The sequence below is a fragment of the Neopsephotus bourkii genome, unplaced genomic scaffold, assembly GCF_033783945.1.
Source record: "Neopsephotus bourkii isolate Nb327-2 ecotype Australia unplaced genomic scaffold, CSIRO-AGI_Nbou_v1 NB_593, whole genome shotgun sequence".
In the NCBI taxonomy this organism is placed as follows: Eukaryota; Metazoa; Chordata; class Aves; order Psittaciformes; family Psittacidae; genus Neopsephotus; species Neopsephotus bourkii.
Window position 1 is genome coordinate 659,984 of NW_026901094.1, and position 22,179 is coordinate 682,162.

The 22,179-nt window shown below is 41.6% G+C and overlaps 1 protein-coding gene across 1 annotated transcript; it reads right to left on the reverse strand.

The window, feature by feature from the left end:
- Positions 1–1,726: 1,726 nt before the first annotated feature.
- SSU72 (SSU72 homolog, RNA polymerase II CTD phosphatase) lies at positions 1,727–21,307 on the reverse strand. The gene is made up of 5 exons (XM_061351530.1): positions 21,079–21,307; positions 15,156–15,299; positions 4,652–4,791; positions 3,336–3,454; positions 1,727–2,322 (listed from the first exon to the last, which is right to left on the reverse strand). Exons 1-5 carry the CDS (start codon positions 21,156–21,158, stop codon positions 2,221–2,223), a joined length of 585 nt encoding a protein of 194 aa, XP_061207514.1. The 5' UTR covers positions 21,159–21,307; the 3' UTR covers positions 1,727–2,220.
- Positions 21,308–22,179: the final 872 nt, after the last annotated feature.

The following is a 22,179-nucleotide window of genomic DNA, read 5'->3' on the forward strand; positions in this document are numbered from 1 at the left end:
GAAAAGCACAGTTTATGCAACAGAAAGGACACTGCTGTAAATCTCCACATAGACAGGTTAAAACATCCCGTTTGGCTTTTTACTGCATTTCTGTAAAATAACAATGAAGAGTTCTGTTCAGGATGGATTAAGTTGGAAGCAGAAAACATTTTCAAACACTCCCCAACTCCCACCTTGCCACAAAGTAGACTTCAGTACTGACACTGTACAGGGAAAGAAAACTGCTCAAAATACTCTGTATCATTCTTGCTTGAAATGTCTTTTTCAAGAGATCAACTAATGCAGTCAGTCCTTAGAGAATCATTTTCTTCCTTTGGCTGTAAATATCCCCATGGAAACAAGCAATGCTATCAGACAAATGAGAAGAAGCAGAGGAGGCTGAATGGAAACCTTCAAATACGGAGTCTCCAGAACCAAAATGGGACAGGACAAGCCACCCAGTAAACATGAACTCTGCAAACCTTATCACAGCTGCTGCTTGAGCTCCCCATCCCCTAACTGCTCTAATCCAGTCATACATTCTACACAAATTTTCTGCTTTAAGTATTTTTAACAGACAAGAAAACGAGCACAGGTAACTTAGGGATATTAAACATTCCTGGGACCCAAGTATGATGCAAAAACCCATCTGGACATTGTTCAGGACACAGACCAAGCTGGCAGAGGTCTAAGGTTTCCCACAAGGCAGCTGAAACCACAGCCAGCCCCCAGATCTCAGAGGCAGAGACATACAAGGTTTCTTTGGGTGCCTGACTCAACAGACTTCAGGCTTTGCAACTGCAAAGAAGTGTTTTCAGATACAGACCTGCAGTTTTCAGATGGGAAGCAGATGCCTTTTAATAGATTTGAATGAGAGGTTAAGCAGCATTGCCATGTAACTAACTGCATACACAGCAGCAGTTGTCCACATGGATGGGTAACATTGCCCTAAATCGAGGCAAAATACTTCACATTACCATCCTACATGTGCACAATGATTCAGGTAAATTAAGTGATTCATATGATCTGTCAGAGGCCTGTGATAGAATGGGAGAGAGAAGCCAGGAGCTCAAACCCAAGTTCATGCTACTTCGCTTTTAACACAATGTTTAAAAAGGTGTCCTCGCATATCCAAGTACTGAAGAGAACACAGACCTCATCTGCTCCATGCTGTTTTCACGTTCCTTTAACAAAACTTGTAAAATCTGCTCTTGCCTGTAAGCAGTAACATTTTAACATCCACATTTTGAATGTCTAATGGTTTGGTTTTTTTACACTTTTAACTTCCATCAGTTAAATACAAATCTGACCTCTTGCTCTGTATACACATACTCGGTTTCTGGAGTTGGAGTTGTGACAAGCACATTTAATGTTGCTGTATGGGAGGAAAATCATTCTATTAAAAAGATAAAGCTGTAAAGATCCCTTTAAACTATTTCTATTGACAGTGATTTTGCCATTTTCTCCCCACATTCCTTATAGAAGGCATTTATGCAAGATTTCCTTGTAGTGCCCTAAAATTCATACAGAGAAAAGAGCTCACTTTAGTTCAATATAGGATTAGAAACCATTAGAAGCTGCCCAAACACCCAGCCCCTCTGAACACAAGATGAAGTTTGGGTCTTTTGAATCCCATCAAGATCTTCTTGTCACTACCAAGACACTGACCAAGCATTCTTGTGCTACTTCAGCTACTGTGTTTTACGTCCCAGACAACGGTCACACTGCTGCTTTGAAATAGACAGACTTCCAGGGTTTTCACTTTTATTGGATGCTTCCAACTTTAATAATATACAGATACTCATTTTTATATTGTTCCATTCAGATCCTCACGTAATTCAGTCATTCTGTCACATTCAAATAAAAAACAGAAAAAGCACAACTGAAATAAAATAAATTTGTAGGCTGGAAAAATTCATTATAAACTTAATATTCAGGAAACATTCTCTTTATAATTAAAACCCTACTTTGTAATAACTAAAGTAGGATTTAAAGAAAAACTTGATTTGCATTTTTAAATAGGTGGCCTTTGCGTATACTTTTAATCATCTCATATGTACAATGCCAACCAGTATCTCTGCCTCCCTGTGACAGAATACCTGAAACAAACAAAAAGACACTGAAAAGGAGCTTTTAAACCAAAAAAAGAACAATAGTCATTTTCCAGGAAAATACAGTATAGTCAGAACTTGAAACACATGCTTCCCTCATCTCTATTAAGGCCTAAGAGACAGATGTGCTTTAATAAAAGCAGACAGTATGAAGAAAAGTCCTTCCACTTTTCTCTTCAAATTCCTGTAACAGCTCATCTATTTCATTTTCCATGTCTTCTGTGTGCTGTATCTAGAAAAGAAAAAAAATACTAAGCAACCAGACTCCAAGGACATGATGTAGCTTAGAAAACTGTAATAATTCAATGCTTGTGGCTTACTGTGCCATCTAAACTGGGTGCTTTAGTGTGATTCCCAAATATACATATATTCTGCATCATGTTTATCTGCATATCCTTCCTCCTCCAACCCACTGAACTGGCACTTAACTAGTACTTTGTTGAGTAGGCAACATTCATCCTCGCTAGGTAACAAATGGAAGCTTCAGAATAGCTACAAGCACACTGAACAGATGGTTAAAATTGCAAGTCCTTGAACCCTTTTAGGCTTTTCGAATCTGGAAGGGATTTAAGACCAGAATAGATCAAACAGGCTAGAGTAAAAAAAAACCAAAGCCCGTTGCCACACTGGAACAGGTGAACTCAGCAACTTGCACGCTGTAAAAGGACTCGGATCCTTCCTCTGGTCTCCTGACAGTTTTATCAACTGCTTTGAGTGCAGCTTATTTCAGTCTTAAAGGACTAGGCCCCTGAATGTGGATAACAGAAGGTATCATTTTTCTCTTCCACATCATACATGCAACAGAGTGGTACTACAAAATACACCTACATAGGATGTTTTTCCAAGTGTATCATGATTCAGAATGCAACTCTGATGCTTAAACCCCACGTATCACAACTGCTTTGGAAACACTGTTTTTCCCATAAACAGTGTTTTGAGTACAGGCTCAACCTGTGCAATGGTTACACACAGTGCTCTGTGACACTGCTTTTCATCAGTGGTTTGGTTTGAATGCACACACACACACAGAATCCACTTTGGAAGCCACGAGCTTCATCACAGTTCCTCTGTGTAGACAACAGCTCCAAAAATAACCTAAAGAATTTGGGAACTTACACCTTTTGACAAGGATTTTGCTTAACTTTTGCAATATGCAGCATCTTCAAAGACTACTAAGCAAGCCCCAACCTCTGTGCAGTCAGCTGGGTCCAAGGAACCCATAGGCAATGAGCCCTCTCTACTTACACACTGGCAGAGCTCACAGATAAGGAATGCACCCAGCGTTGCCTCCTCATGGTTATCCTGAATGTCCACATTGATCACATGTACTGGCTGACACGTCTCCTGCTCTCTGGAATTTAAATCTATTTGAAAACAAAATAGATGTAACAGCAAAATTTTGAGTGGAATGGTACCATATTTTAGAGAGTATTCTTTTTAAAGTATATAGACACTGTGTAAACCTTCTTCAGTTGAAGAACCACTTAAGGTTCTTCCTTTCGTTGGTTCACTGGGCATTACCATGAAGTTGAGAGATGCACCACTGGAACATTAGCAAGTGGTTGTTCTTCACCTCTCTTACTCAGGATATTCACCTAAAACACTCGAGTGAAAGCTGCTTTCTATGTGAGACATGCTCACCTTGCTGAAGATCCGTTCAAGTACCAGGGCAGCTGTCCTCAGAACTTACTAATACATTTCAAACACTCCACTTAAACATTCAGAACACTAATTGCTCAGCTTGCAGAAGCCCAAGCGGATCATGCTTTCTCTTGCTTGTGATGTGACCACTAAGGACGGAAAAGGCAAGGTAACCGCCTTTTAAAGCATGTGTATGATACTAGTTCAGCTGGTTAGACTTCCAAAGTGAAGGAAACACCTTAAACCTCACATTAAGCCTGTATTTCCAGAGAGAAAGGCTTCTAAGCCCAGGAGCTGAATCACTGCTGAAGCCCCATGACTTTCAGTGAGTTCACATCAAGGTTGCTGCATTGTCTTCATGCAGAACCCAAACCCTGAGATTCTTCTAGCATATCTCGCTTTGACTCTCATAAGGGCAAAGCTGCTGCATGTTTGCAGAGTGTAAAGCACACTCAATAACAGTTTCTCCACCTGTACAGGAGGATTTTGTCATGGATAAACTGCTTGGTAGATCACAAGTCTGCAGAGAAGGGAAAGTGCATAAGGAACACAGCTTAGACTTCATTTCTCCATCAACCCAGGGTGGAAAAATGCTCATCACATACAACCTGTTAGTCCGTGAGCATTTTCCAAACAAAGCTGTATCTGAGTTTCTCCAAATGCTTGTTATTTCCTTATGCCATCCCTTAAAACTGCCATTCTGTGTAGCCGCCAACACCAGCATCTTTGAGAAATAAGTATTCAGCCACCACTTCTCTGGTACATAAAGTCTACGTCAGTGAACGGCGAGCTCGTGTCCCTGCTGGTGTTCAGCAGCAGTAGTCAGAGGAGAGAGATCTTTCCAGATTTGTGAAGCACTCCAGGAGGAGGGGGGAGAAAGCACTCAAAGTTAACTTGGTTTATCAGTTCAAGGTCCTTACCTTCTACTACTTGATCATAGACTCTTTCTTCACACGTTAGGATCAAATCAAAAACATCTTTGCAGTTCTGGAATCTTTCTGGTCGTGGCTTGATTCTCTTATTTCTGTCCAACATGTGTAAAATCCCATTCTGTGTGTATCTGAGGTTGCTTGGGTTAAGTAAAGTACCTTTACTTTAAGAAAAGTCATGTTTTTGAGCAAATGACCAGAACAAGTCAAATCATTACTGTATCTTTAAAACCAGATCATTTATGTTTGCAAATATAAAGATCAGTGACTGCTAAAAATAGATTCCTAAGGTAGCAGCACAATCCCCACAGGGTAATTCGTGCAGCTTCTGGGTTTCAGAGCCCTGTCACTGGCATTAGTACAATAGCAGAGACAGCTTTAACGGAACTCATAAGAGCAGAGTTCCTCAGAAAAACAACTTTCCTTGGGCAACTATTTTTATATCCATAACGCTTAGAATGCAGGCTTCACTGTTTGTCAGAGCAGAATGTCCTACATTCATTTAAGTCACTGTCCCTCACTCCAGGGGCCTCTGTCTTCAAAGTCAATTCTATGGCGTTTCTATTGTCCACTGCACATCTGCATCAAGTCCTGCTCAGGGCTCAGGTTTATGCAACTGAGCTTCCAAAGCAAGCTCAATAAATCACAGGAGCATAGTCCCTTAAAAATATCCCAAGATACATATAAATGGAAATGAAGAAAAACACTGACTTTATGCCTGTCAGAGCTTCAGTCACTGTGTGAAAGGAATCTGTTATGCTGCTTGGTAGCTATATTTATGCTGGTACTGTAACCCTGAGGCTCAAATGCACATGCTGTATCCCCCTTTCCAAGTGGATTCACTTATCCCACCATTTCTCAGCCTTCAACGACATGCAGATTCATTAGGAGCACACCAGGGTTTACTGTCACATAAATCTGCTCACTTGACCAAAACCAAACTTGGAAGGGCGAAGTTTTATGGTTAAATGAGGAATAGCAGGAAAGATTTTGAAAAAGAAAGCCTGGAAACTGATGCATCTCTTCCTTGCTTTGAAGCAGCAGTATTTTTAGCCATCTAAGTATATAGTTTTAAATTAAAATAGCGGTAAGGATAACAGCCTAATTTCTTGAGATAACAGAAGGAAATTGAATAAAAAACCTTCATCATTAGTAGCACATATGTAAGAGGTCATCTTGGCTTATTTCCTTGTTGAAAAGGCCATATACATACCTAGCAGGTATCTTAATTCTTTTCAGAGAACAGTCCTAACCCTTTGTAAAATGCCAACAACTTTCTGTCTCCCTGTTTGCAGTCCCCCTCGTATCTCAGTTCTACTGCCCTGGGTAGATATGTCCCTGCCCATCTATATGCTTCAAGGTGTTCTTCGACAGTTTTCAAGCAAACTGCCTCCAAAGCTTTTAAATCTTTGAAGTGTTTAAGCTCCATTCAAAATTAAACCCCTTTTTCTACCTGGAAGAGTCTACTTGATGGAAAATATGTTCAGCTTTTGAAGTGCAATGGTGCAGACACATTAAACTTCTTAAGGACATTTCAGTTTTGAATGATACACTGTTTATCACAAATATGGTGTCAATTCTCTCAGCCAACTAGCTACTACTGTGTTTCTTTTCTTCGGGTCCCCACCAAGCCTTTTTTCTTCTTTCCCAAAAGATTTCTCCCTGTATAACTATGTAACTTTTATAGCCCAAAGCTACCTCACAAGCAGCTCTTGCACACCAGCACCCCTGTAAAACTCTCACTGGGTTTGTCATACTTGGAAGAAAACCCACTTCAATGTAGCCATTTCAGACCTCTGGTTATTTGCAAAGCAGGAAAGTGACTGCAAGAGCCATTTACAAACATCTGGTTCTGTTGCTCTGTTCACTTTCAAGGTGAGCCTTGCCCTGGGCTCTACAGGCCTCATTTCTACATCATGCAGCTCAAGGGGAAAAAAAAACTACACAGCGTCCCACACAGTTTTTTGGGTTCCTTTTTTCCCTTTCTAGGATATAACACTGCTGGCATCTGTCCCCCAGCTTTCCAACTGAGCTTGGAGACAGGATTACGCATATTCACAAACCCACACAGTCAAGCTTGCTGCTTCACACAGTCAAGCTTGCTGCTGCCAACTTACAGCTATTTTTTTTCCTCCAAGGGTCCATCTGCCTATAAAAGGAGACTGAAATAAGCAGTTAAGATTCATGACACTGTCATATTTGGTTCTCTGGAATTTTTTCCACCTGGAAAAAGAACAGCATACCATCCTTGCAGCAAGCAGGGGATGTGATCTGCATCACTGTTTTCAATGCATAATCATAACCCCAGTTCTTTCTCTTCATGAGCTCAGGTGAATGCGAAGATATGACAACTTATTAATGGCTTCCACCATAGTGCTAGATGTTGAGGCATTTCAGTGAGTTTCTGCTTTCCTTCCAACAGATTTCTGCTCCATGCTCCCTGCCTCCTGCACCTCTGCTCTTTCTTTCAGCAGTCATTTCTTCAGAAGGTACTCACTAAATCTTCCCCTGGCTTTCAGTGATGCTTTGTTGTCTGGCCACAGCAGCCTTCTTAACACTACCATGCTCAGAAATGCATCCATTTTTCTAGGAGGCCTTCACTTACTGCAAACTATTAGTATAGTAAATCAGTCAAATTTTTACACCGAGTCCAACTCAGGTATCACCTTTATTGGAGTAACTATGCTTAACAGACCTACAACATAATGAAATGTATGCATGACAACTCACTGTTGGAAAGACTTGGTATAAAAAGGAGATGGTGTAATTCAAGTTGAGTTTTGCCAACAGACATGGCATTGTTCCTCTTTCTTACAGAGACAGCTACACCCAGCTATTTCTACTGTTACTGACTGTGCATTCTCTCCATTTACTTAAGGATATCACATAATAATGTACTGATGAAGATATTACTCTAATATGTATGTGTGTGTTTAGATTAAAACCCTAAGGCTTTCACAACTTGTGATTTTTCCTCAAGTCTGGTGGGGGCCGAAGCTGGAGGCTACATACCCACACATCACTGAAAGCAGCAAAGATCCTTAGTTTAGCCTAGAGCTCAAGAGATAGACAATGACTTGTCACTGCCAAACAGCTGAAATCGTAGTTGAGGATGAAACTGGAAAGCTACAAGCTGTCAAAGAGGAAAAGAACGGGAGCAATGGCTAAGTCCACTGCCAAAGAGCTGGAGAAGGGGTATTACAGACTTACTGAAGACAGAACAGACTTACCAGAGACAGAACACAAGATGGTCTCAAAGATGTGGAGTGTTTGGTTATGCCATTCAAACCTTGTGTACTTGATCCAAGTGTGAAAGAGGAGCTTGCTGTAGATTGCTGGAATCTACAGTGTCTGGTCACTTAGCAAGACAGTTCACAGTACTGAGAACTCCAGCACATGACACAAACATGTAACAAAGGAATACAGAAATCATTATGGGGACCAGCAGGCCAGCTGGTTCCTAAGAGGGTTCCTAAGTATCCCACTTGGCTTTTGGATACTCTTCTCAGTCTTAGAAACAAGTGCCAGATTTCAGAAGATGAGCAGCAAATGTTGTAGGATTGGGTGGGGGGAAGTACTGAGGTAGCTGTGAGATGTCTGTGAGAAAAACATTAGTCACTGCATTTCATGTCTCAGAGAAACGGGGTCTGCAACAACTATTTTCAAATTAGTCTCTGTTGTTGCCATTGCTTTGTACTGCAAAACTCAAAGGTAATTCTGAAGTAAATAACAGTTGTGGTGGAGAGGGTAACTGATAAAGCCAAACACAAGCATTACAAACTGAAATCAATTAAGCCGTTTCATTTAACGCATTGGGGAACCTGGAGAACACATTCATGAAGACAGCAGGACCACTTTTAAACAGCAGCATGCAGAGCAAAAAACATGCTGGATGAGGTCTTCTAGTGCAACACTATAAACAGGACTGAAGAACAGAGGGATGTGGTTAATCCACAGTCTGAGTACCAACCAGCTCTGCAAAGCTTACACACACACAGCTTGTGTGCCTTGGGCAAACACTTCTTACAGGGGTCATCAGGATGTCTCTGTTCTTGCACTAAAGATCCTGAAGGCTGTCAGTTCTGTCACTGGCCAGCAACAAAGCTGTAACAGCTTCTGCCCCCCACCCCAACTTACTACCTATGGGAAATACAGTACTTTAAGCACTTCAGGGTTTTCCACTAAATGATCTCTATGCTATGTCAATTAGAGGTACATGGCAGCAAGACAGTCTGAATTTCTTGCACACATCCTGTAAGCGGACTTCAGTAATTAATACTACTGATTTTAACACTACTTTTACTACCTTGTACCCAATCAGTCAAAATAAAGTATCCCATAAAGCAGCAGCATCACTTTTGGAGAGCACTTAAATGCATATTTCTAGTAAATTCCACCTTTTGCTGACTTTCAGAAACTTACTAGAGGCTTTTTTTGACAAGAGCTCTCATGCATATGACTTTCTCAGGGCTGCCAGAGCTCTACCTGGGATATCAAGCTCTTCAGACACTTCCTGCATGTACATGAGCAGCACACATAAACAAGATCTTCCAACGAGCATTCCATGCCAGTAACTGCTCTCTACATCAAGTGGGATTTTATAAATACAGCTGTGTCAGCCAACTTGTTTCTACTGAGATGGAAAACAAGAAACTGGCACAGACCTCTCCTGCCATTCCCATGCTAAACTTCCAGTTTGCACTGCTAAATGCCTCTTCATATGCTGGGCCATTGCTGAAACCTGGCTGTATTTACTCCACTTGAATAAATCTGGCACCTGGCTCCCCAGCTGCCAAAACAATTCTATTTGAAATACAGGAGGAGATCTTCTGTCCTTCACAGAACAGTGACCCAAATAATTCTGCCAATGCTTGAAGCATGTGCCTGCGCACTCCTGTGTAATCTAAGAGTACAAGGAGTATGACCAATGTAAAATGGTAACAGCCACCTTATTTGGATTTCTCTTACCTTTCACCTTTTCCTGATCTTCCATCTATCTAGATGTGGGTTATTGAGCATATTTCCAAACACATCCAAACAGTCTTTCATTTCTACCTGTTAGGGGGTTTCAAAGTGCTCCTCCGTAAGCTGCTGAGAGATGTATTCTGCCATGCTACGTGGGCAAGCTACAGAGAAGTGAGCTTTCAAAATGCTTCATAAAAGCAGGTGACATAAGTCATCTCCACTGTAGATTATCAGAGAAGATTGACACAGTTCAATTCATTTCTACGATTTGTATCTTTGGCAGAACTGAGAAACTGTAAAGTTCAGAATCATTAAACAAAACTGACGAAGCATCAAAGTTTCACTTGCTCTCCCACTGGCCACTGGCATGACAGCTCAGAACAGAAGCTGACAACTGTTCATCGGTTCAAAATCCACAAAGAAAACCAAATGGAAATGTAAGATAAATACATGCATAAAGAGCTTACCTGAGGTAGAATTTCATTTAAGTTACTCCTCAAGATGGAGCTACATAGCCCCAACAAGCTGCGTGCAGATGCTCACAGATCTCAGTAGTCCTCCTGTACCCCCACAACACAGGAGGTGTTGTGACTTCCCCCATCAAGCAACTCAAGGGTAGTTCAATGATTCAGAATGTCAGGAATTACTATTCAAGTATTATGGACCCTAGAGTTTTTGTTACAGGTGGCAGAAGTTTCTGCAACAAACAAATGGTGTTCAAAAGAAACCGGGAAGTGGTTTAGAGCAAGATATTCCTGTCACTGCCCACTTTCCTTCCAACAGCTTTTCCCCATCAGTGCCTGCGCTCATTAGCTCAGGCCATGAATCATCTGGTAGCAGTATCTTATGCCACTTTCTGAAAGTAAAAAAGCACAACCAAGAAGCAAGACCCAAGATCTTATTTGATACTACAACCCTCTTAAGGAAATGGAAGTCTAAGACCAGTGGAAGAAAGATCTTACATAACCAAAGAACTTAAGAGATGTGAAGTGGATGTTAAAGGAAAGCAGAGGAAACCTTCTGGAAGAGATGACTTAATACTCCAACTGTTGCTAAAAGCTAAGCTTGGCTCCAAGACAGGAAATGCAGTTTCTCTGCAAGAAAAACCTAACTGCAGTGGTGCCTGACCAAGATTTCAGCACCAAAAGATCCTCCTTCATCACCACTCTACAAAGACAGAAAAATTATTCCTTCCTACAGTCTCACTGCTGCTGGGTGCCCCCTCATCTCAGCTAGTCCTAATCCTCTTTGTGTTTATTCCTCTTCATGGGCACAGAAGATGGTGTCTCAAGTTGGACTGAAAAGTTTTGGGAAAGGCATAGAATCTCTCCCACACAGTTCTACAGCAAGGCCAACCTAGTTCAATGATACACTTCTGTTGGCCTTCCTCTTCTTCTGTAGGGAATAAAGATTCCCATTTTGCTCACCTAAACCCAGTGAAGATCCTGTGCATCAGAACATACTTCAGATTCCCACTCCCCTCAATTCTGGAACTGCTGTATACAATCCCTCAAGCTAACGCTTTCTCCAAAGCCGAGACATTTTCCTCTACTAATGTTCTACCACAATACATCAGTTAATAAAGCATATCATCTTGGGCAGGGAAGGCTGGGATAAACCAAGGATAAGCATCAGCTATGGGAAAACCATAACATTATGCAATATTGCAAACAAATATTTCCTGGCAAAGAGGTCTGTATATGGCAGAGAAAAATGGTTCCACTTGTCCTGAACCTGAAGGGTACTATTAAAAATCCAACCAACCACCACACATCAGCAATAGCACAAACGTTCCCATATGGCCATCCAGCTTAAACATGGAGTTCACACAGAGAAAACCAGATCTGAATCACCTAGATATCAAGTGAGATGTACCAAGCCAGTTTTGCTTCTTCAATTTCCTAAACATTTTCATGCTAACTGAAGCACACCTTTAGTAACTTCTGGAGGCATGTTCCAACCCCCTCCCTCCAATTTTGTATCATCATGTAACTATGGAGCTAAAACTGGAATCTTATCTACAGTTAAGAGATCAGGTGAAATTAAAGAGGAGGTTAAAGTAGGAACCAGAGGAGGAGGCCAAACGTGAAGCGGTAGGCTGCCTACAAATCCTAACAAAGCCCCCTACCCACAGAAATCACTCGGGATCTTCCAGCTGAGGGTCACAGATTGATCAGTGTTGGGTAAGGGATAGAAGCAATCAATCATTAAGTTAGTTAATATTAATAAAGAATCCAGCAGCTCCTGCTGCAGAATTCTGGACAGATTACCATTTGAACAGCTCCTGTCCCTGAGGATAAATGCAACTGCTGCTGCAGATTTAAGGTGGCATTTAGGAAGTTCCATCCCTGACTAGTTTTTGCATTCAATTGAGGCAAAGTTCACCTGTTTTTCCTCTATTTTTGTTTAAAGTCCCCACCATATAACTAGAACCAAGTCTTTAAAATCCTTCACAGAGCTTTAAGGGCCAAGTGATCACAGTGGCCTGTCTTTGAGAGGTCCAGTTACACATGCAAATACAATGTAGTGTATCTGTACTATGCACACAGAACTCCAGAGATAACCGCACAGTGCAGTCATGTCTCCTGCAGGTGAGTAGAACCCTCTGCTGATACAGAAATAAAAAAGGAGGACTTTAAAAGCATCCAGAAGTCACATTCAGAACAGCCTTAAATGGCTTTGTCACAGCCCTCTATTAGGACTTGGGGAATTTAAATGCTGTATTCTAAAGATGCAGTGGTAGATGTGGATACTTATTTTAACTGTAAGGCTTAACTACCACATCTTAAATTGCTTAAGTAATTCCATTTTAGATACACTGCAACCACCTACTCAACTGAATCTGTATGCCTGGCTCCATTAATTCCTTATTCCTGTGCTTCTGAAATTCAACATATGCCTTCAAGATATGTCAGCTTGTATTTCACTAATTACTGCAATGAAGGTGCTTTTAGTCTCTGCAGAGTGGGATTTTCAGTTCTCCCCCATTTCCACAAGTGAATAGGAGAGTTCCAGTGGATCTTTTCTCCCTAACCTTGCCCTGACTTATGTCCAATACTGCAGAAGCTCCTTTCTGTTAGAGACTACTGGTTCCCACAACAGGGGTCATTCATTTGGCCGGCCAGAGAACATTCAAAGCTTCTCACAGCCACAACTTCATGGAGTATCTAGCATCTTTGGGCCCCTACTGGCATACAGAACTGGAGGAAGAACATCACTCCTGAAGCACTCCCACTGCAATATGGGAGCACAGACAGCTTGTCACCAAGAAGTACTATTTCATACCCCATGGAAGGGCTACAACTGAGTCATCTCACTGAGCTGATGGAAGCAAGGGTGGGGAACAGAACAAGCTGCTAAACTGTATGAGAAAAGCACACCTTCTTTTGTTTCTCCATCTCACTCAGAGCCCATCAGCAGACCCTCCCACCCTTCAGTAGCAAGTAGCACTTGCATTGCCCATCACCTTTAAGAAAGGAATGCTCCCCACGACCCTGGTTCACAAAAAATTACTCCACAACCCCGTGATGAGAGTAGGCCTGGTTTTGGTTACCACAGAAGTATTTGCTCCCAAAACCTGTTTCTGGCAATGGAGCTGCTTTCTGTGCTGAGAGTTTTGACTCTGGAAACCTTAACTTATATTATCTGAGAATCAAAAATGCAAGAGCTGTTGTTTGAACTTGCTGTCTTTTATCTTGAGAAAAGGTTTAACTGTAACACTGCATATACATATGTCAGCATGGAGCAGAATAAAAATGGTAGCTCAAAAATATGCTGAAAGGGGCGGGAGTAGGTAGTTTTTCTGATGGTTTTCTCTCAAAGCATCACTGTATTCTATACAGCAGCAATGAGGAATGCAACAAGGAATTTACAAGTTGTTAGTACTTGTCAAAATTACTTCTCAATTCAAATAATTTTATCTTGAAGCAATTCTTTTTTGACCAGGATGGGTTTGCAAGGTTTTCCTTTTCTTTGTAGGCAGAGGGATAAATACCCCCAAACACCCAGCACATCACATAGGATTCATTAAGACTACACCTTACATTTTGATTTTCTGTTTAAAAAGACTTCTACCTACATATTAGGAATCAAACACCCTGCAAGGGACACTATTTGTGTGGAACACCATTCAGAAAGGTACTGCAATGTTCTACCAGTTCTCATTGTGCTCTACAGCTTTAATCAAACAGCCCAGCCCTCCTTAACAGGAGCCTTTTGATGCCAAGTGGAAAACCCTCCACCACCCTTGAAGTATCAGGAGCCAAACTGACTATTTCTGGTCAGCAGATACAACAGGTTGCTGAGGAGTAGTAAGCCACAATATCACGTGTGCTACCCAACAACTGTACAGTTAGCTTTCCAAAAGTTCCTGGGTTTGTCGACTCCTTGGGTAAGAGCTTGAATGTTTCCACCATGTGACGAGTTTTCTAGTCTCTGATAACCTGTTTAGTTTTACTCCATTTTTTTTTCCTCCCCAAAACCATGTGAGAAAACTGGGCTATCTGAGCACAAAGAAGACATTTAAGCCATATTAACATTCTTGCTTGATCTCCAGATGGCTATACCTAAGATTTTAGGAAAAAAACTTGCAGCACTAAGAAGTGCAGAGACTGCTCTATTAAACTACCTAGATTCATTTCTGGGATTCTTTACTCTAAAGGGTTTCTATCTTTTTAAGTATAAATTCAGCATATCCCAAATCCCTTATTTTGGGCAAGTTTTCTCCATCATATTTAACACTAAAAAATTTAAATCAGATCCCTTGTTGAGGAAAGAGTATCCAGAACGAGTCCCCCAAGTTAGTGGGTCTTTGGGTTTTCTTAAAACCAAATGAAAATTCAAGTTGGATTTCTAAATTTTTTGATTCTTTTTTTTTAGCATCCAACTGCAAAACATGCAGCTGGACACTACTCATGGGTTTAAGTAGTGTGAATAACCTTGATCACTTTGCTGGTCAGGATTAAACACATTATTGAGCTCTCCTATGCCCATTCTTTATCATATTCTAGAGGGATTTTTTTTCAGTGCACAAATCAAATAATGTATCAAGAAATTCTCAGTGAGAAGGGTGAGCTCTTTAATGAAAGTATCCTCTTTCTCAGAGAAGAGTATACAGGAAACCTTACCTGGCAGTTTGAGCTAAATACAACACTAACGGCAAGGTGGCTCGCTCTTCACGTATCCATTTCAGGGCAGTCTTTGCACTGAGAAAATACCATCCACAGTGCAGTGGATGTAATGGACAATCTGTGATGGTATTAATGTGCTTTCATTCAAGAGCTAAACATGGTAACACACTACAAAAAGAGCATTTTGAATGTGTGCATTGTAACTCAATAGCAATTTGCAAGGGAGCACTAGAGGCCCATTGTAAGGAAAAAAAACCCAAAACCCTCCTATAAACTTAAAACATTTTAAGTTCTCCAGTCAAGCAACTATATATTCCTAATGCATAATGCCAAATAATGAGTTACACCTTTCAAGGATGAACCATATTGGATTTTTTAAAGAGGCCATGCGACAGGGATACAGTTCTTTGTCTTTCCTAAGCAGATCATTGTACATCTGATCATATGTTGTTTTGAAATCATAAACATTCGGCTTGTCCGGTGCTGGTCCTGGCAGTTTCACATGAGTCCCTGTTCCAAAGGATCGGACACTGAATCCTCGTTTGCTGGAAGACAGAAAGGGAAAGGGGGAGAGAAGAGGCAATTAGAGTGGATGGACTTTAAACACCAAAGTGCTGAAAAACACAGACTGAATTTTAAATACACCTCTTAGCAATCAGCCAAGTCACAAACAAGCAAATGGGCAACTCATCAGCTAAGTTGCCAATTGTAGCCAGTGTGCACATTTCTTTGCAGTTACAATTTAAACTATTTCTGAAGAAAACACATAAAATATTAAATCTTCTTAGAATTACTGTACATAGAGTTTCAGTTAGTTCTTCTTCCTTTCAGGGATCTTGGATTTCCAACAACCATGTGTTCTGTATTCACTCTCAGACAATACACTATAGGCAGTGATGTTTCTGTCCCCATAGAAGAAAGTAACAATACCAACTGCTCAATACTTAATTATTCTGCTAAGTTGCTGGACTAACTACATTATTCCCCTTACTATGTTGCCAAAACTACCTCTAATGTCATCTAATTAGCTGAGTACAAACATGTGTGTGCCTCAAGTGGACTGAAAAACATGCCATGTCATTTACAGAAGTGGGGCAGATATTCTGCTGGCTAGTAGCTAAGGCCAGGGAGAGCTTCATTCCATTCTTATGAACAACTGTATGTTTAATAATTATAATTAAAAAAGAGGCAGGAACCTGCCTGCCTTTAAGGATAATGACAAAATTTTTGATTAACCTATAAACACTTATTTGACCTTCAGAAAATCCTTCAGTAACATTAAAAAACATTACGATGTTTGTTAAATAACAGGACAAAAATGATACTTATTTCTGGTGGCCTAATGGACAAAATTACGTTAAAAAACATGTGCCTTTGTAATGATAATCTAAGTTCTGAAACAGGTCAGCACCACAGTTTAATCTCATTTTTTTAGACTCACACTTTGAGTAATTTAGCAGACTGAATAGAGCAAGCAACGTTAAATGAAAAAAGAAGCACACAACCCACAGCCCCTAACCCCCACCAAAAAAAATCCATTTATTTTCCCTGCAATACTTCCAGACCTAAGTTTTTATTCTACTGCTTGTGTAGACATGGAAAGAGCCGTGACACGCACAGAAGAAACTGCTATTTCAAATTGATTGATATGCATTTCTCATGTGGAATTTCATGCTTTGACACCAGCAGGAGCCAGGGTGCAGCTTTTACACTATTTATGCACTAGCTGTACTATTATGAAATATTCTGAAGATGTTTCAACACATTTCTTGCAACAGTTGGGGGCGGAGGAGAGGGAAGAACGCACAGAACCATATTCAACAGAGCCTGCTCTTATTAAGCAGCTGGACAGATCTAGTTTAGCGAGTTATTAAGTATCTGTTGTGGCACACAGCCTTTAACAATGCATATTTTCTACAAGACAATGTTTATGTGGTGTTCCCTCTTGGCCTAGCAAAACTATCCAGAAGATAGAAAATAATGAGCATCAACTTTACCACAAAAAGGATAAGATATACCGCTATCCTGTCCTAGCACTGACTCCTGAAAATGTGAAGCTTGAACAATGATCTGTAAATGCTGTAAGATTCTGGGAATGTGTTTCTATTAACCTGATAAAGACCAATATGTGTAAACTATCAACACAGTGAGTAAATACAAGCCAGTACACAGATCTCATTTTCAGCAGGTACACTCACCTCACTGCAATGAGATCACACGCACTACTCACATGCTCATGAGTTTATAGACTTTTAACTGAAGAACCTGTAAACAGTCACTGCATTACCCTCCAGAGAATCTCACAGCAAAGAGTGCTTCTGATGTGGGACACAACTGCTGCTGAAAGCAGAGCTCAGCACAGGACCTACACTAACAAAGCACTAACACATGACAGAGCTGCTTCTTTTCTTATAATAGCCAGTAATAACTATTACTAGACACTAAAGCAAATGCAGTAAACCCTGCAGGACCACCAAAGCTGGGAGCGGTGAGGATCTTCAGGACAAATTAATTTTAATACATCGCCTTCCATAACATGTAGCAGGAAAATAACTGGCATCAATCCCCTCTCACTGTAGACTCCTTAAAAAATACCTTGTGTTACCAATGTAAAAAACAAAACAAAACAAAACAAAACAAATGAAAACACAAAAACAACCCCCCCAAAAAAACCCATAGTATTGAACAGCAAAAACAGGAGCAATGCTAACTGATTTTGACTATGAAATCTTTAAAACATTAAGACCTTGCTGTAATTTGCATTATCACTGATAAGCTGTCAAATTGAAGTGCTTTAATATATAGAAGTGTTAAAACATTTCCTTCTTCTTGAGGGTTGATTAATACAATTTAAGGTTTCTAAAATTAAGGAATGCAAATTCCAATACCTCACTGCATTCAGCTGCTGACAGATAACGTCAGTAGAGAAGCTGTCTAGTGACTTACGTCAACTGTGAGGGTTGCAACTTCTGTTATGTGGTCAGTGTTGAACTACAAATCCTGGCACCAATATGAAATACAAGTTTCAGCTACGAGGACTTCAGTATTTAAATCTAGTTGCTGTCACTACAGATCTCCTATTCACACTCCTAATTTCTTAACACACTTCATTCCCTAAAACAAAGGAACATTAATATATATTGAGCATGTATCGGTACCCTTCATGCTTTCATTATCAGTAGTGACACACAGACCCTGAACTCAGAAGACCGAGATACAGTATCTGTACCTTAACAGCCTGAAAATACAAAGTTATCAGAGCACCTCCTATACACTGGGAGAGTCTGAAATGATAACTTCCTTTTAAGGCCATCAGTGTACTACCAAATAAATATACACAACCAGAAATGTCAAACTTGATGTATAATAAAGACTGGTAATGAGAAGTGTTAGCATTTCACCTTCCTCTATGCTCGAGGAACTGTGGCCTAAATCTGCATAATCTATAGCAAAAAAATCCCCAAAACCTATACAGAGATTACAGTTACTTATAAAAGCAAGCAATGTTGGGTGAGTAAGATTTGACTTAGGGGCTAGTTACAGACAGACATCCAGTTTGACAGCTTTTAAAAAGGGAAGGATTATGCCTTTCCACAGTCCTTACAGCTTTTCCTCTTTTCCCCGTGCTTTAATGTCTCAAAATACCCCTATGGTGATGGTAACAGTTCTATCAACAAACTTCAAAAGACCTTCAGTTGAATTCTTTTGGAAGATTAGAATGAAATGTTTAAAACCTGGTTAATTAGAAAAATATGTAAACACACTACAAAGCACATGAGAACTACTGAACCAAGATAACACCAGAAATTGGAAGATATGAAAGAGATCCAACACATGTGCTTGTTTTCCACAGGCACAACTGGCCACATGGAAGTATCAAGTACAGAATGGATGAGTGAGAAATTCAGACTGGAAATGAGACTCATTATTGGAATGAACCAGTGGAATTTAGAAAGACAAAAAGTTTGTAAGTGTCCAAAAAAAAGCAACTCTTATTATATGTTATGTTGAAAGAAGAAAAATAAACCTAAATACACACCACCAGCCCCCAAACTGCTGAAGTGTGTGAAGAAAGTATTACAGGTTTGCTTTTCTGAGTCCAAAGGAGAAAGACCGTAAAGACACTGTAAAATGTAAATTCATCAAGATGTTAAATCAAGCCTGCTTAAACCACTTCATAAGTTTGTATATTCAAGAGGATAAACTACCAAGAAGAAGCATAAAAGCAAGAAGTGACGGACTGCAGGTACTTCCAAGAGATGCCTACCAGGTAAGCGGAACATTTCACCTGGATGTTCTATGTAGAGGGCTAAATTTGATATTTTAGAAATGGATCAGAAGTTAAAATTCAGACATTTCTGCAAGACCATTTTTGCTTTAAAAGGCATTAGCATCCAGTTCAGTGCAACTTCTAGTAGGCATTAGGTAGGCCTAATATTAGGAAAGTAAAATAAGCTCACCTTACTGCTAAATATTTTTCTCTGTGAATTGAGGAATGGATTAAGCACAGTTACTGTAAAAATTCTACATGAAAACTCTGGCTTCACTAAAACCTGTAATTCATTAAAATACTGAATAGACCAGAGGAGTTAATTCTGGCTTAAAGCATTACAGAAATGTAAAAGACTCAAGACAGTCACTTCAACAAAAATACTGATTTTTATACATACTCTAGCATAAATATGTGCAAAAATAAAAGCCTATATAAAATACTTCTGCAACACCCTAGGCTACACATTAGAAAGCACTGTTTATAAATGTTCATTAAGATGTTCACACTGAAGACTGCACTCCAGACTCTGTTTCCAACATTACCTGCAGTTCTACACGACTTATATCTTTTAAAGTCTTGTAATCTGTTGAGAAATGCCTTTAAGATTCATTTCTTCCTAACTCTTTTTCCTCCTTAATAGTGTTCCTTCCAACAGCAGTGCAACATAGAGCAAGAGATTACCCTGAATTGAAGCCTGCATTGGCTCAAAGCCTGCCTTTCCCAGAGATTCACTGGCAAATGACCATTCTCATTGTGTGGGCTAGTTATTTCTTTAGAAGAGCAATTCATCTGTTTTGCTATTTATGCTATTGTTGCTATAATTACATAGAATGTCACTCAAAATAAAAATTTTCTGAATGCAAATGTTTTGCTCCTTTTAATTAAAGTCTTACGGAAGAAGAGACTTTTAAAAAGAACACCACATTTCCCTGTCACATTTGCCAAAGAAACAGTCACACCGGAAGTGATTTATTACTTCTGCAAAAACAGAGGAAGAAAAAAGGCCAGACATCAGAAGTAAATGTAATTTTGTCCTTACTACTCAGGTTTTGATTAAAACTCAGCTCCAGTATTATTAGCAGAAAGAAACCAACAAAAAAAGAGCACCCTCCCCCCCCCCCCAAAGAGCCACTGGTAACATTATGTTTTCAACGAACTGTCACAGGTAACATCCGATGCCAAGTTTAAGGATTAACAGCGTCATACGCGGCTCACAGTAAAATGGCTGCCAAACCAGATGCTTCTATTATTTATTCCTTTCAACGCTGCTGGTTTTATTTAAATATAGCACACAATTTACATGCAGTGGTTGAGCTTACTATGCTAGCACTATGTATCGCCTAATGTGAATGGTATGCTGCATAAATGTAAGAAAACCAGAACATCTTCACCGTGTTCCTGCAATGTATATGGAAGCTTTAAGAACAAGGTTTAGGTCTCTCCTGTCCATCAGTCTGTCCCCAGCCTCCCCTCTTTTGAGCTCAGCCAGGTTGAAAATACTTGCAGTGCTAAACAGATGAACCCTCATAATCTCAAAGATATTTAGTACGCTGAACTAAACACTTGTTTCCAGATGCCGAAACACGAGGCCTGCTCTGCGCGTGTCCATTTCCCCAGCTCGTGTTTTGCAGCGCTGGATCTGGAGTTGTGCCAGCGACGGTGGAGCAGAGCCCACGGCCACGGCCCCGACCCCTCCGGCGAACCCAACCTGAAGCAGGGTCCGGAGGAGGCCGGATGTAAACAGGACCAAGTCCCCAAGCCCATGGGACCAGCAGGACAGGCGCGGGGCCCGAGCACACGCTCGGGCCGCACCCGGCACGGCGCCCTACTGCTCCGACAACCCACTCGAGCTCGGCTCCAGTGCAGGCACAGCAGCCAGCGTCCGCACCAGTGGGGCCAAGGAAGCGGCTCTGATACGGTCCGGAAGGGCGGCCCGAAAAGGAAGGCGGCCGGAGGGGGCCTACGACGTAGTCGCGGGGCCCAGCAGCAGAGGATCAGGCCACGCCGAAGCCGGCCGGAGGAAGGAGGGCGGTCGGGCAGGCTCTGTTTACCTGAGGATGTTGTGCGCCTCCATGCTACGGTTCTGGTTGCTGGAGCACACCACGGCCACGCGGAGCGGCGAGGAAGGCATGGCGGCGCAGGGAAGAGCCCAGCTCCCTCCCCGCGGCTCCCAAACCCTCTGGGCCCCGGCCGCGGCTCGCACAAAATGGCGGCGGGAGCGCGGCGGCGGGCGGTGCCGGGACGTGTCACCAGGGCCGCGCAGCCCCGCCGCGGCCAACCGCGGAGCGGGCGTCAGGGGGCGGGAGCCGCCGCCGCACGGAGCGAGAGGCGGGGCGGGGCGGGGCGGCTGGGGGCGGGTGTCGCCTCCGGGCCGGCCCCGATCGTCTGCGGAACCGGCTTCGTGTCCCCCTGCGCCCAGTAGCGATGGGCAGGCCTCGGGCTGCTCGCAGTTAACACTGCTTCCCCGGAGCTTCCCAGGCAGAACCGGCGGGCTCAAGGGTGCATCGAAAAAAGCAGATCGTTTAGTCTGAATTCGTGGATCTTGCTGATGCTGAACTGAAACCACCACCTGACTTGTCAGCCGCTTGCTGAGAGAACAGCCACGACACGGCTGTTCCCTCGCGACTCAGTTTATTTCCTCCCATCCAACCGCGTTCCCGGTTTTCTAAGTGGAGCAAGAGGCTGGAAACAGCGCTCCACAAACGGTTCCTGACCCACTTTCTGATTTCCCGCAGGACAGCCCCGCTATTAGCACACAGCCTCTTATCCTTCAATGATAAAACTTTGTCCTGAGGGAGTATCCAGCTACCGGGTGTTTTCCACGCGTGCAGCTGTGAAGCAATCGTATGAAACTACGTTAGGGCTGGTGCACAACAGGGAGTGGTTGTGAGGAAAGGTCCAGCTTTGCTATCAACTGCCATTAAATGCTGTAGATTTGTACGACTCTGCTGTACACAAGGGCATATATATTTTACTAGATATACATTCACACATCTCATGTAAATCAAGCACGAACATAGGGATGTAGGAAATGTTTGGTGACATACCTGTCTGGAGTAGTGTCTTCACAACTAACCACAGCCTTGTACTGCTGCTGTCAGCCTGTGGCTCTTTCCACGTTGACTACAACAGTTAAACAATGCCAGCAGAGA

Coding starts and splice junctions, on each gene's coding strand:
- SSU72 (XM_061351530.1), bottom strand. CDS start 21,158: ATGCCTTCCTCGCCGCTCCGCGTGGCCGTGGTGTGCTCCAGCAACCAG. Junction 15,300..21,078: donor GAGGCGCACAACATCCTCAG/GTAAACAGAGCC, acceptor TCTGTCTTCCAG/CAAACGAGGATTCAGTGTCC. Junction 3,455..4,651: donor CTATGATCAAGTAGTAGAAG/GTAAGGACCTTG, acceptor GTTTTCAAATAG/ATTTAAATTCCAGAGAGCAG.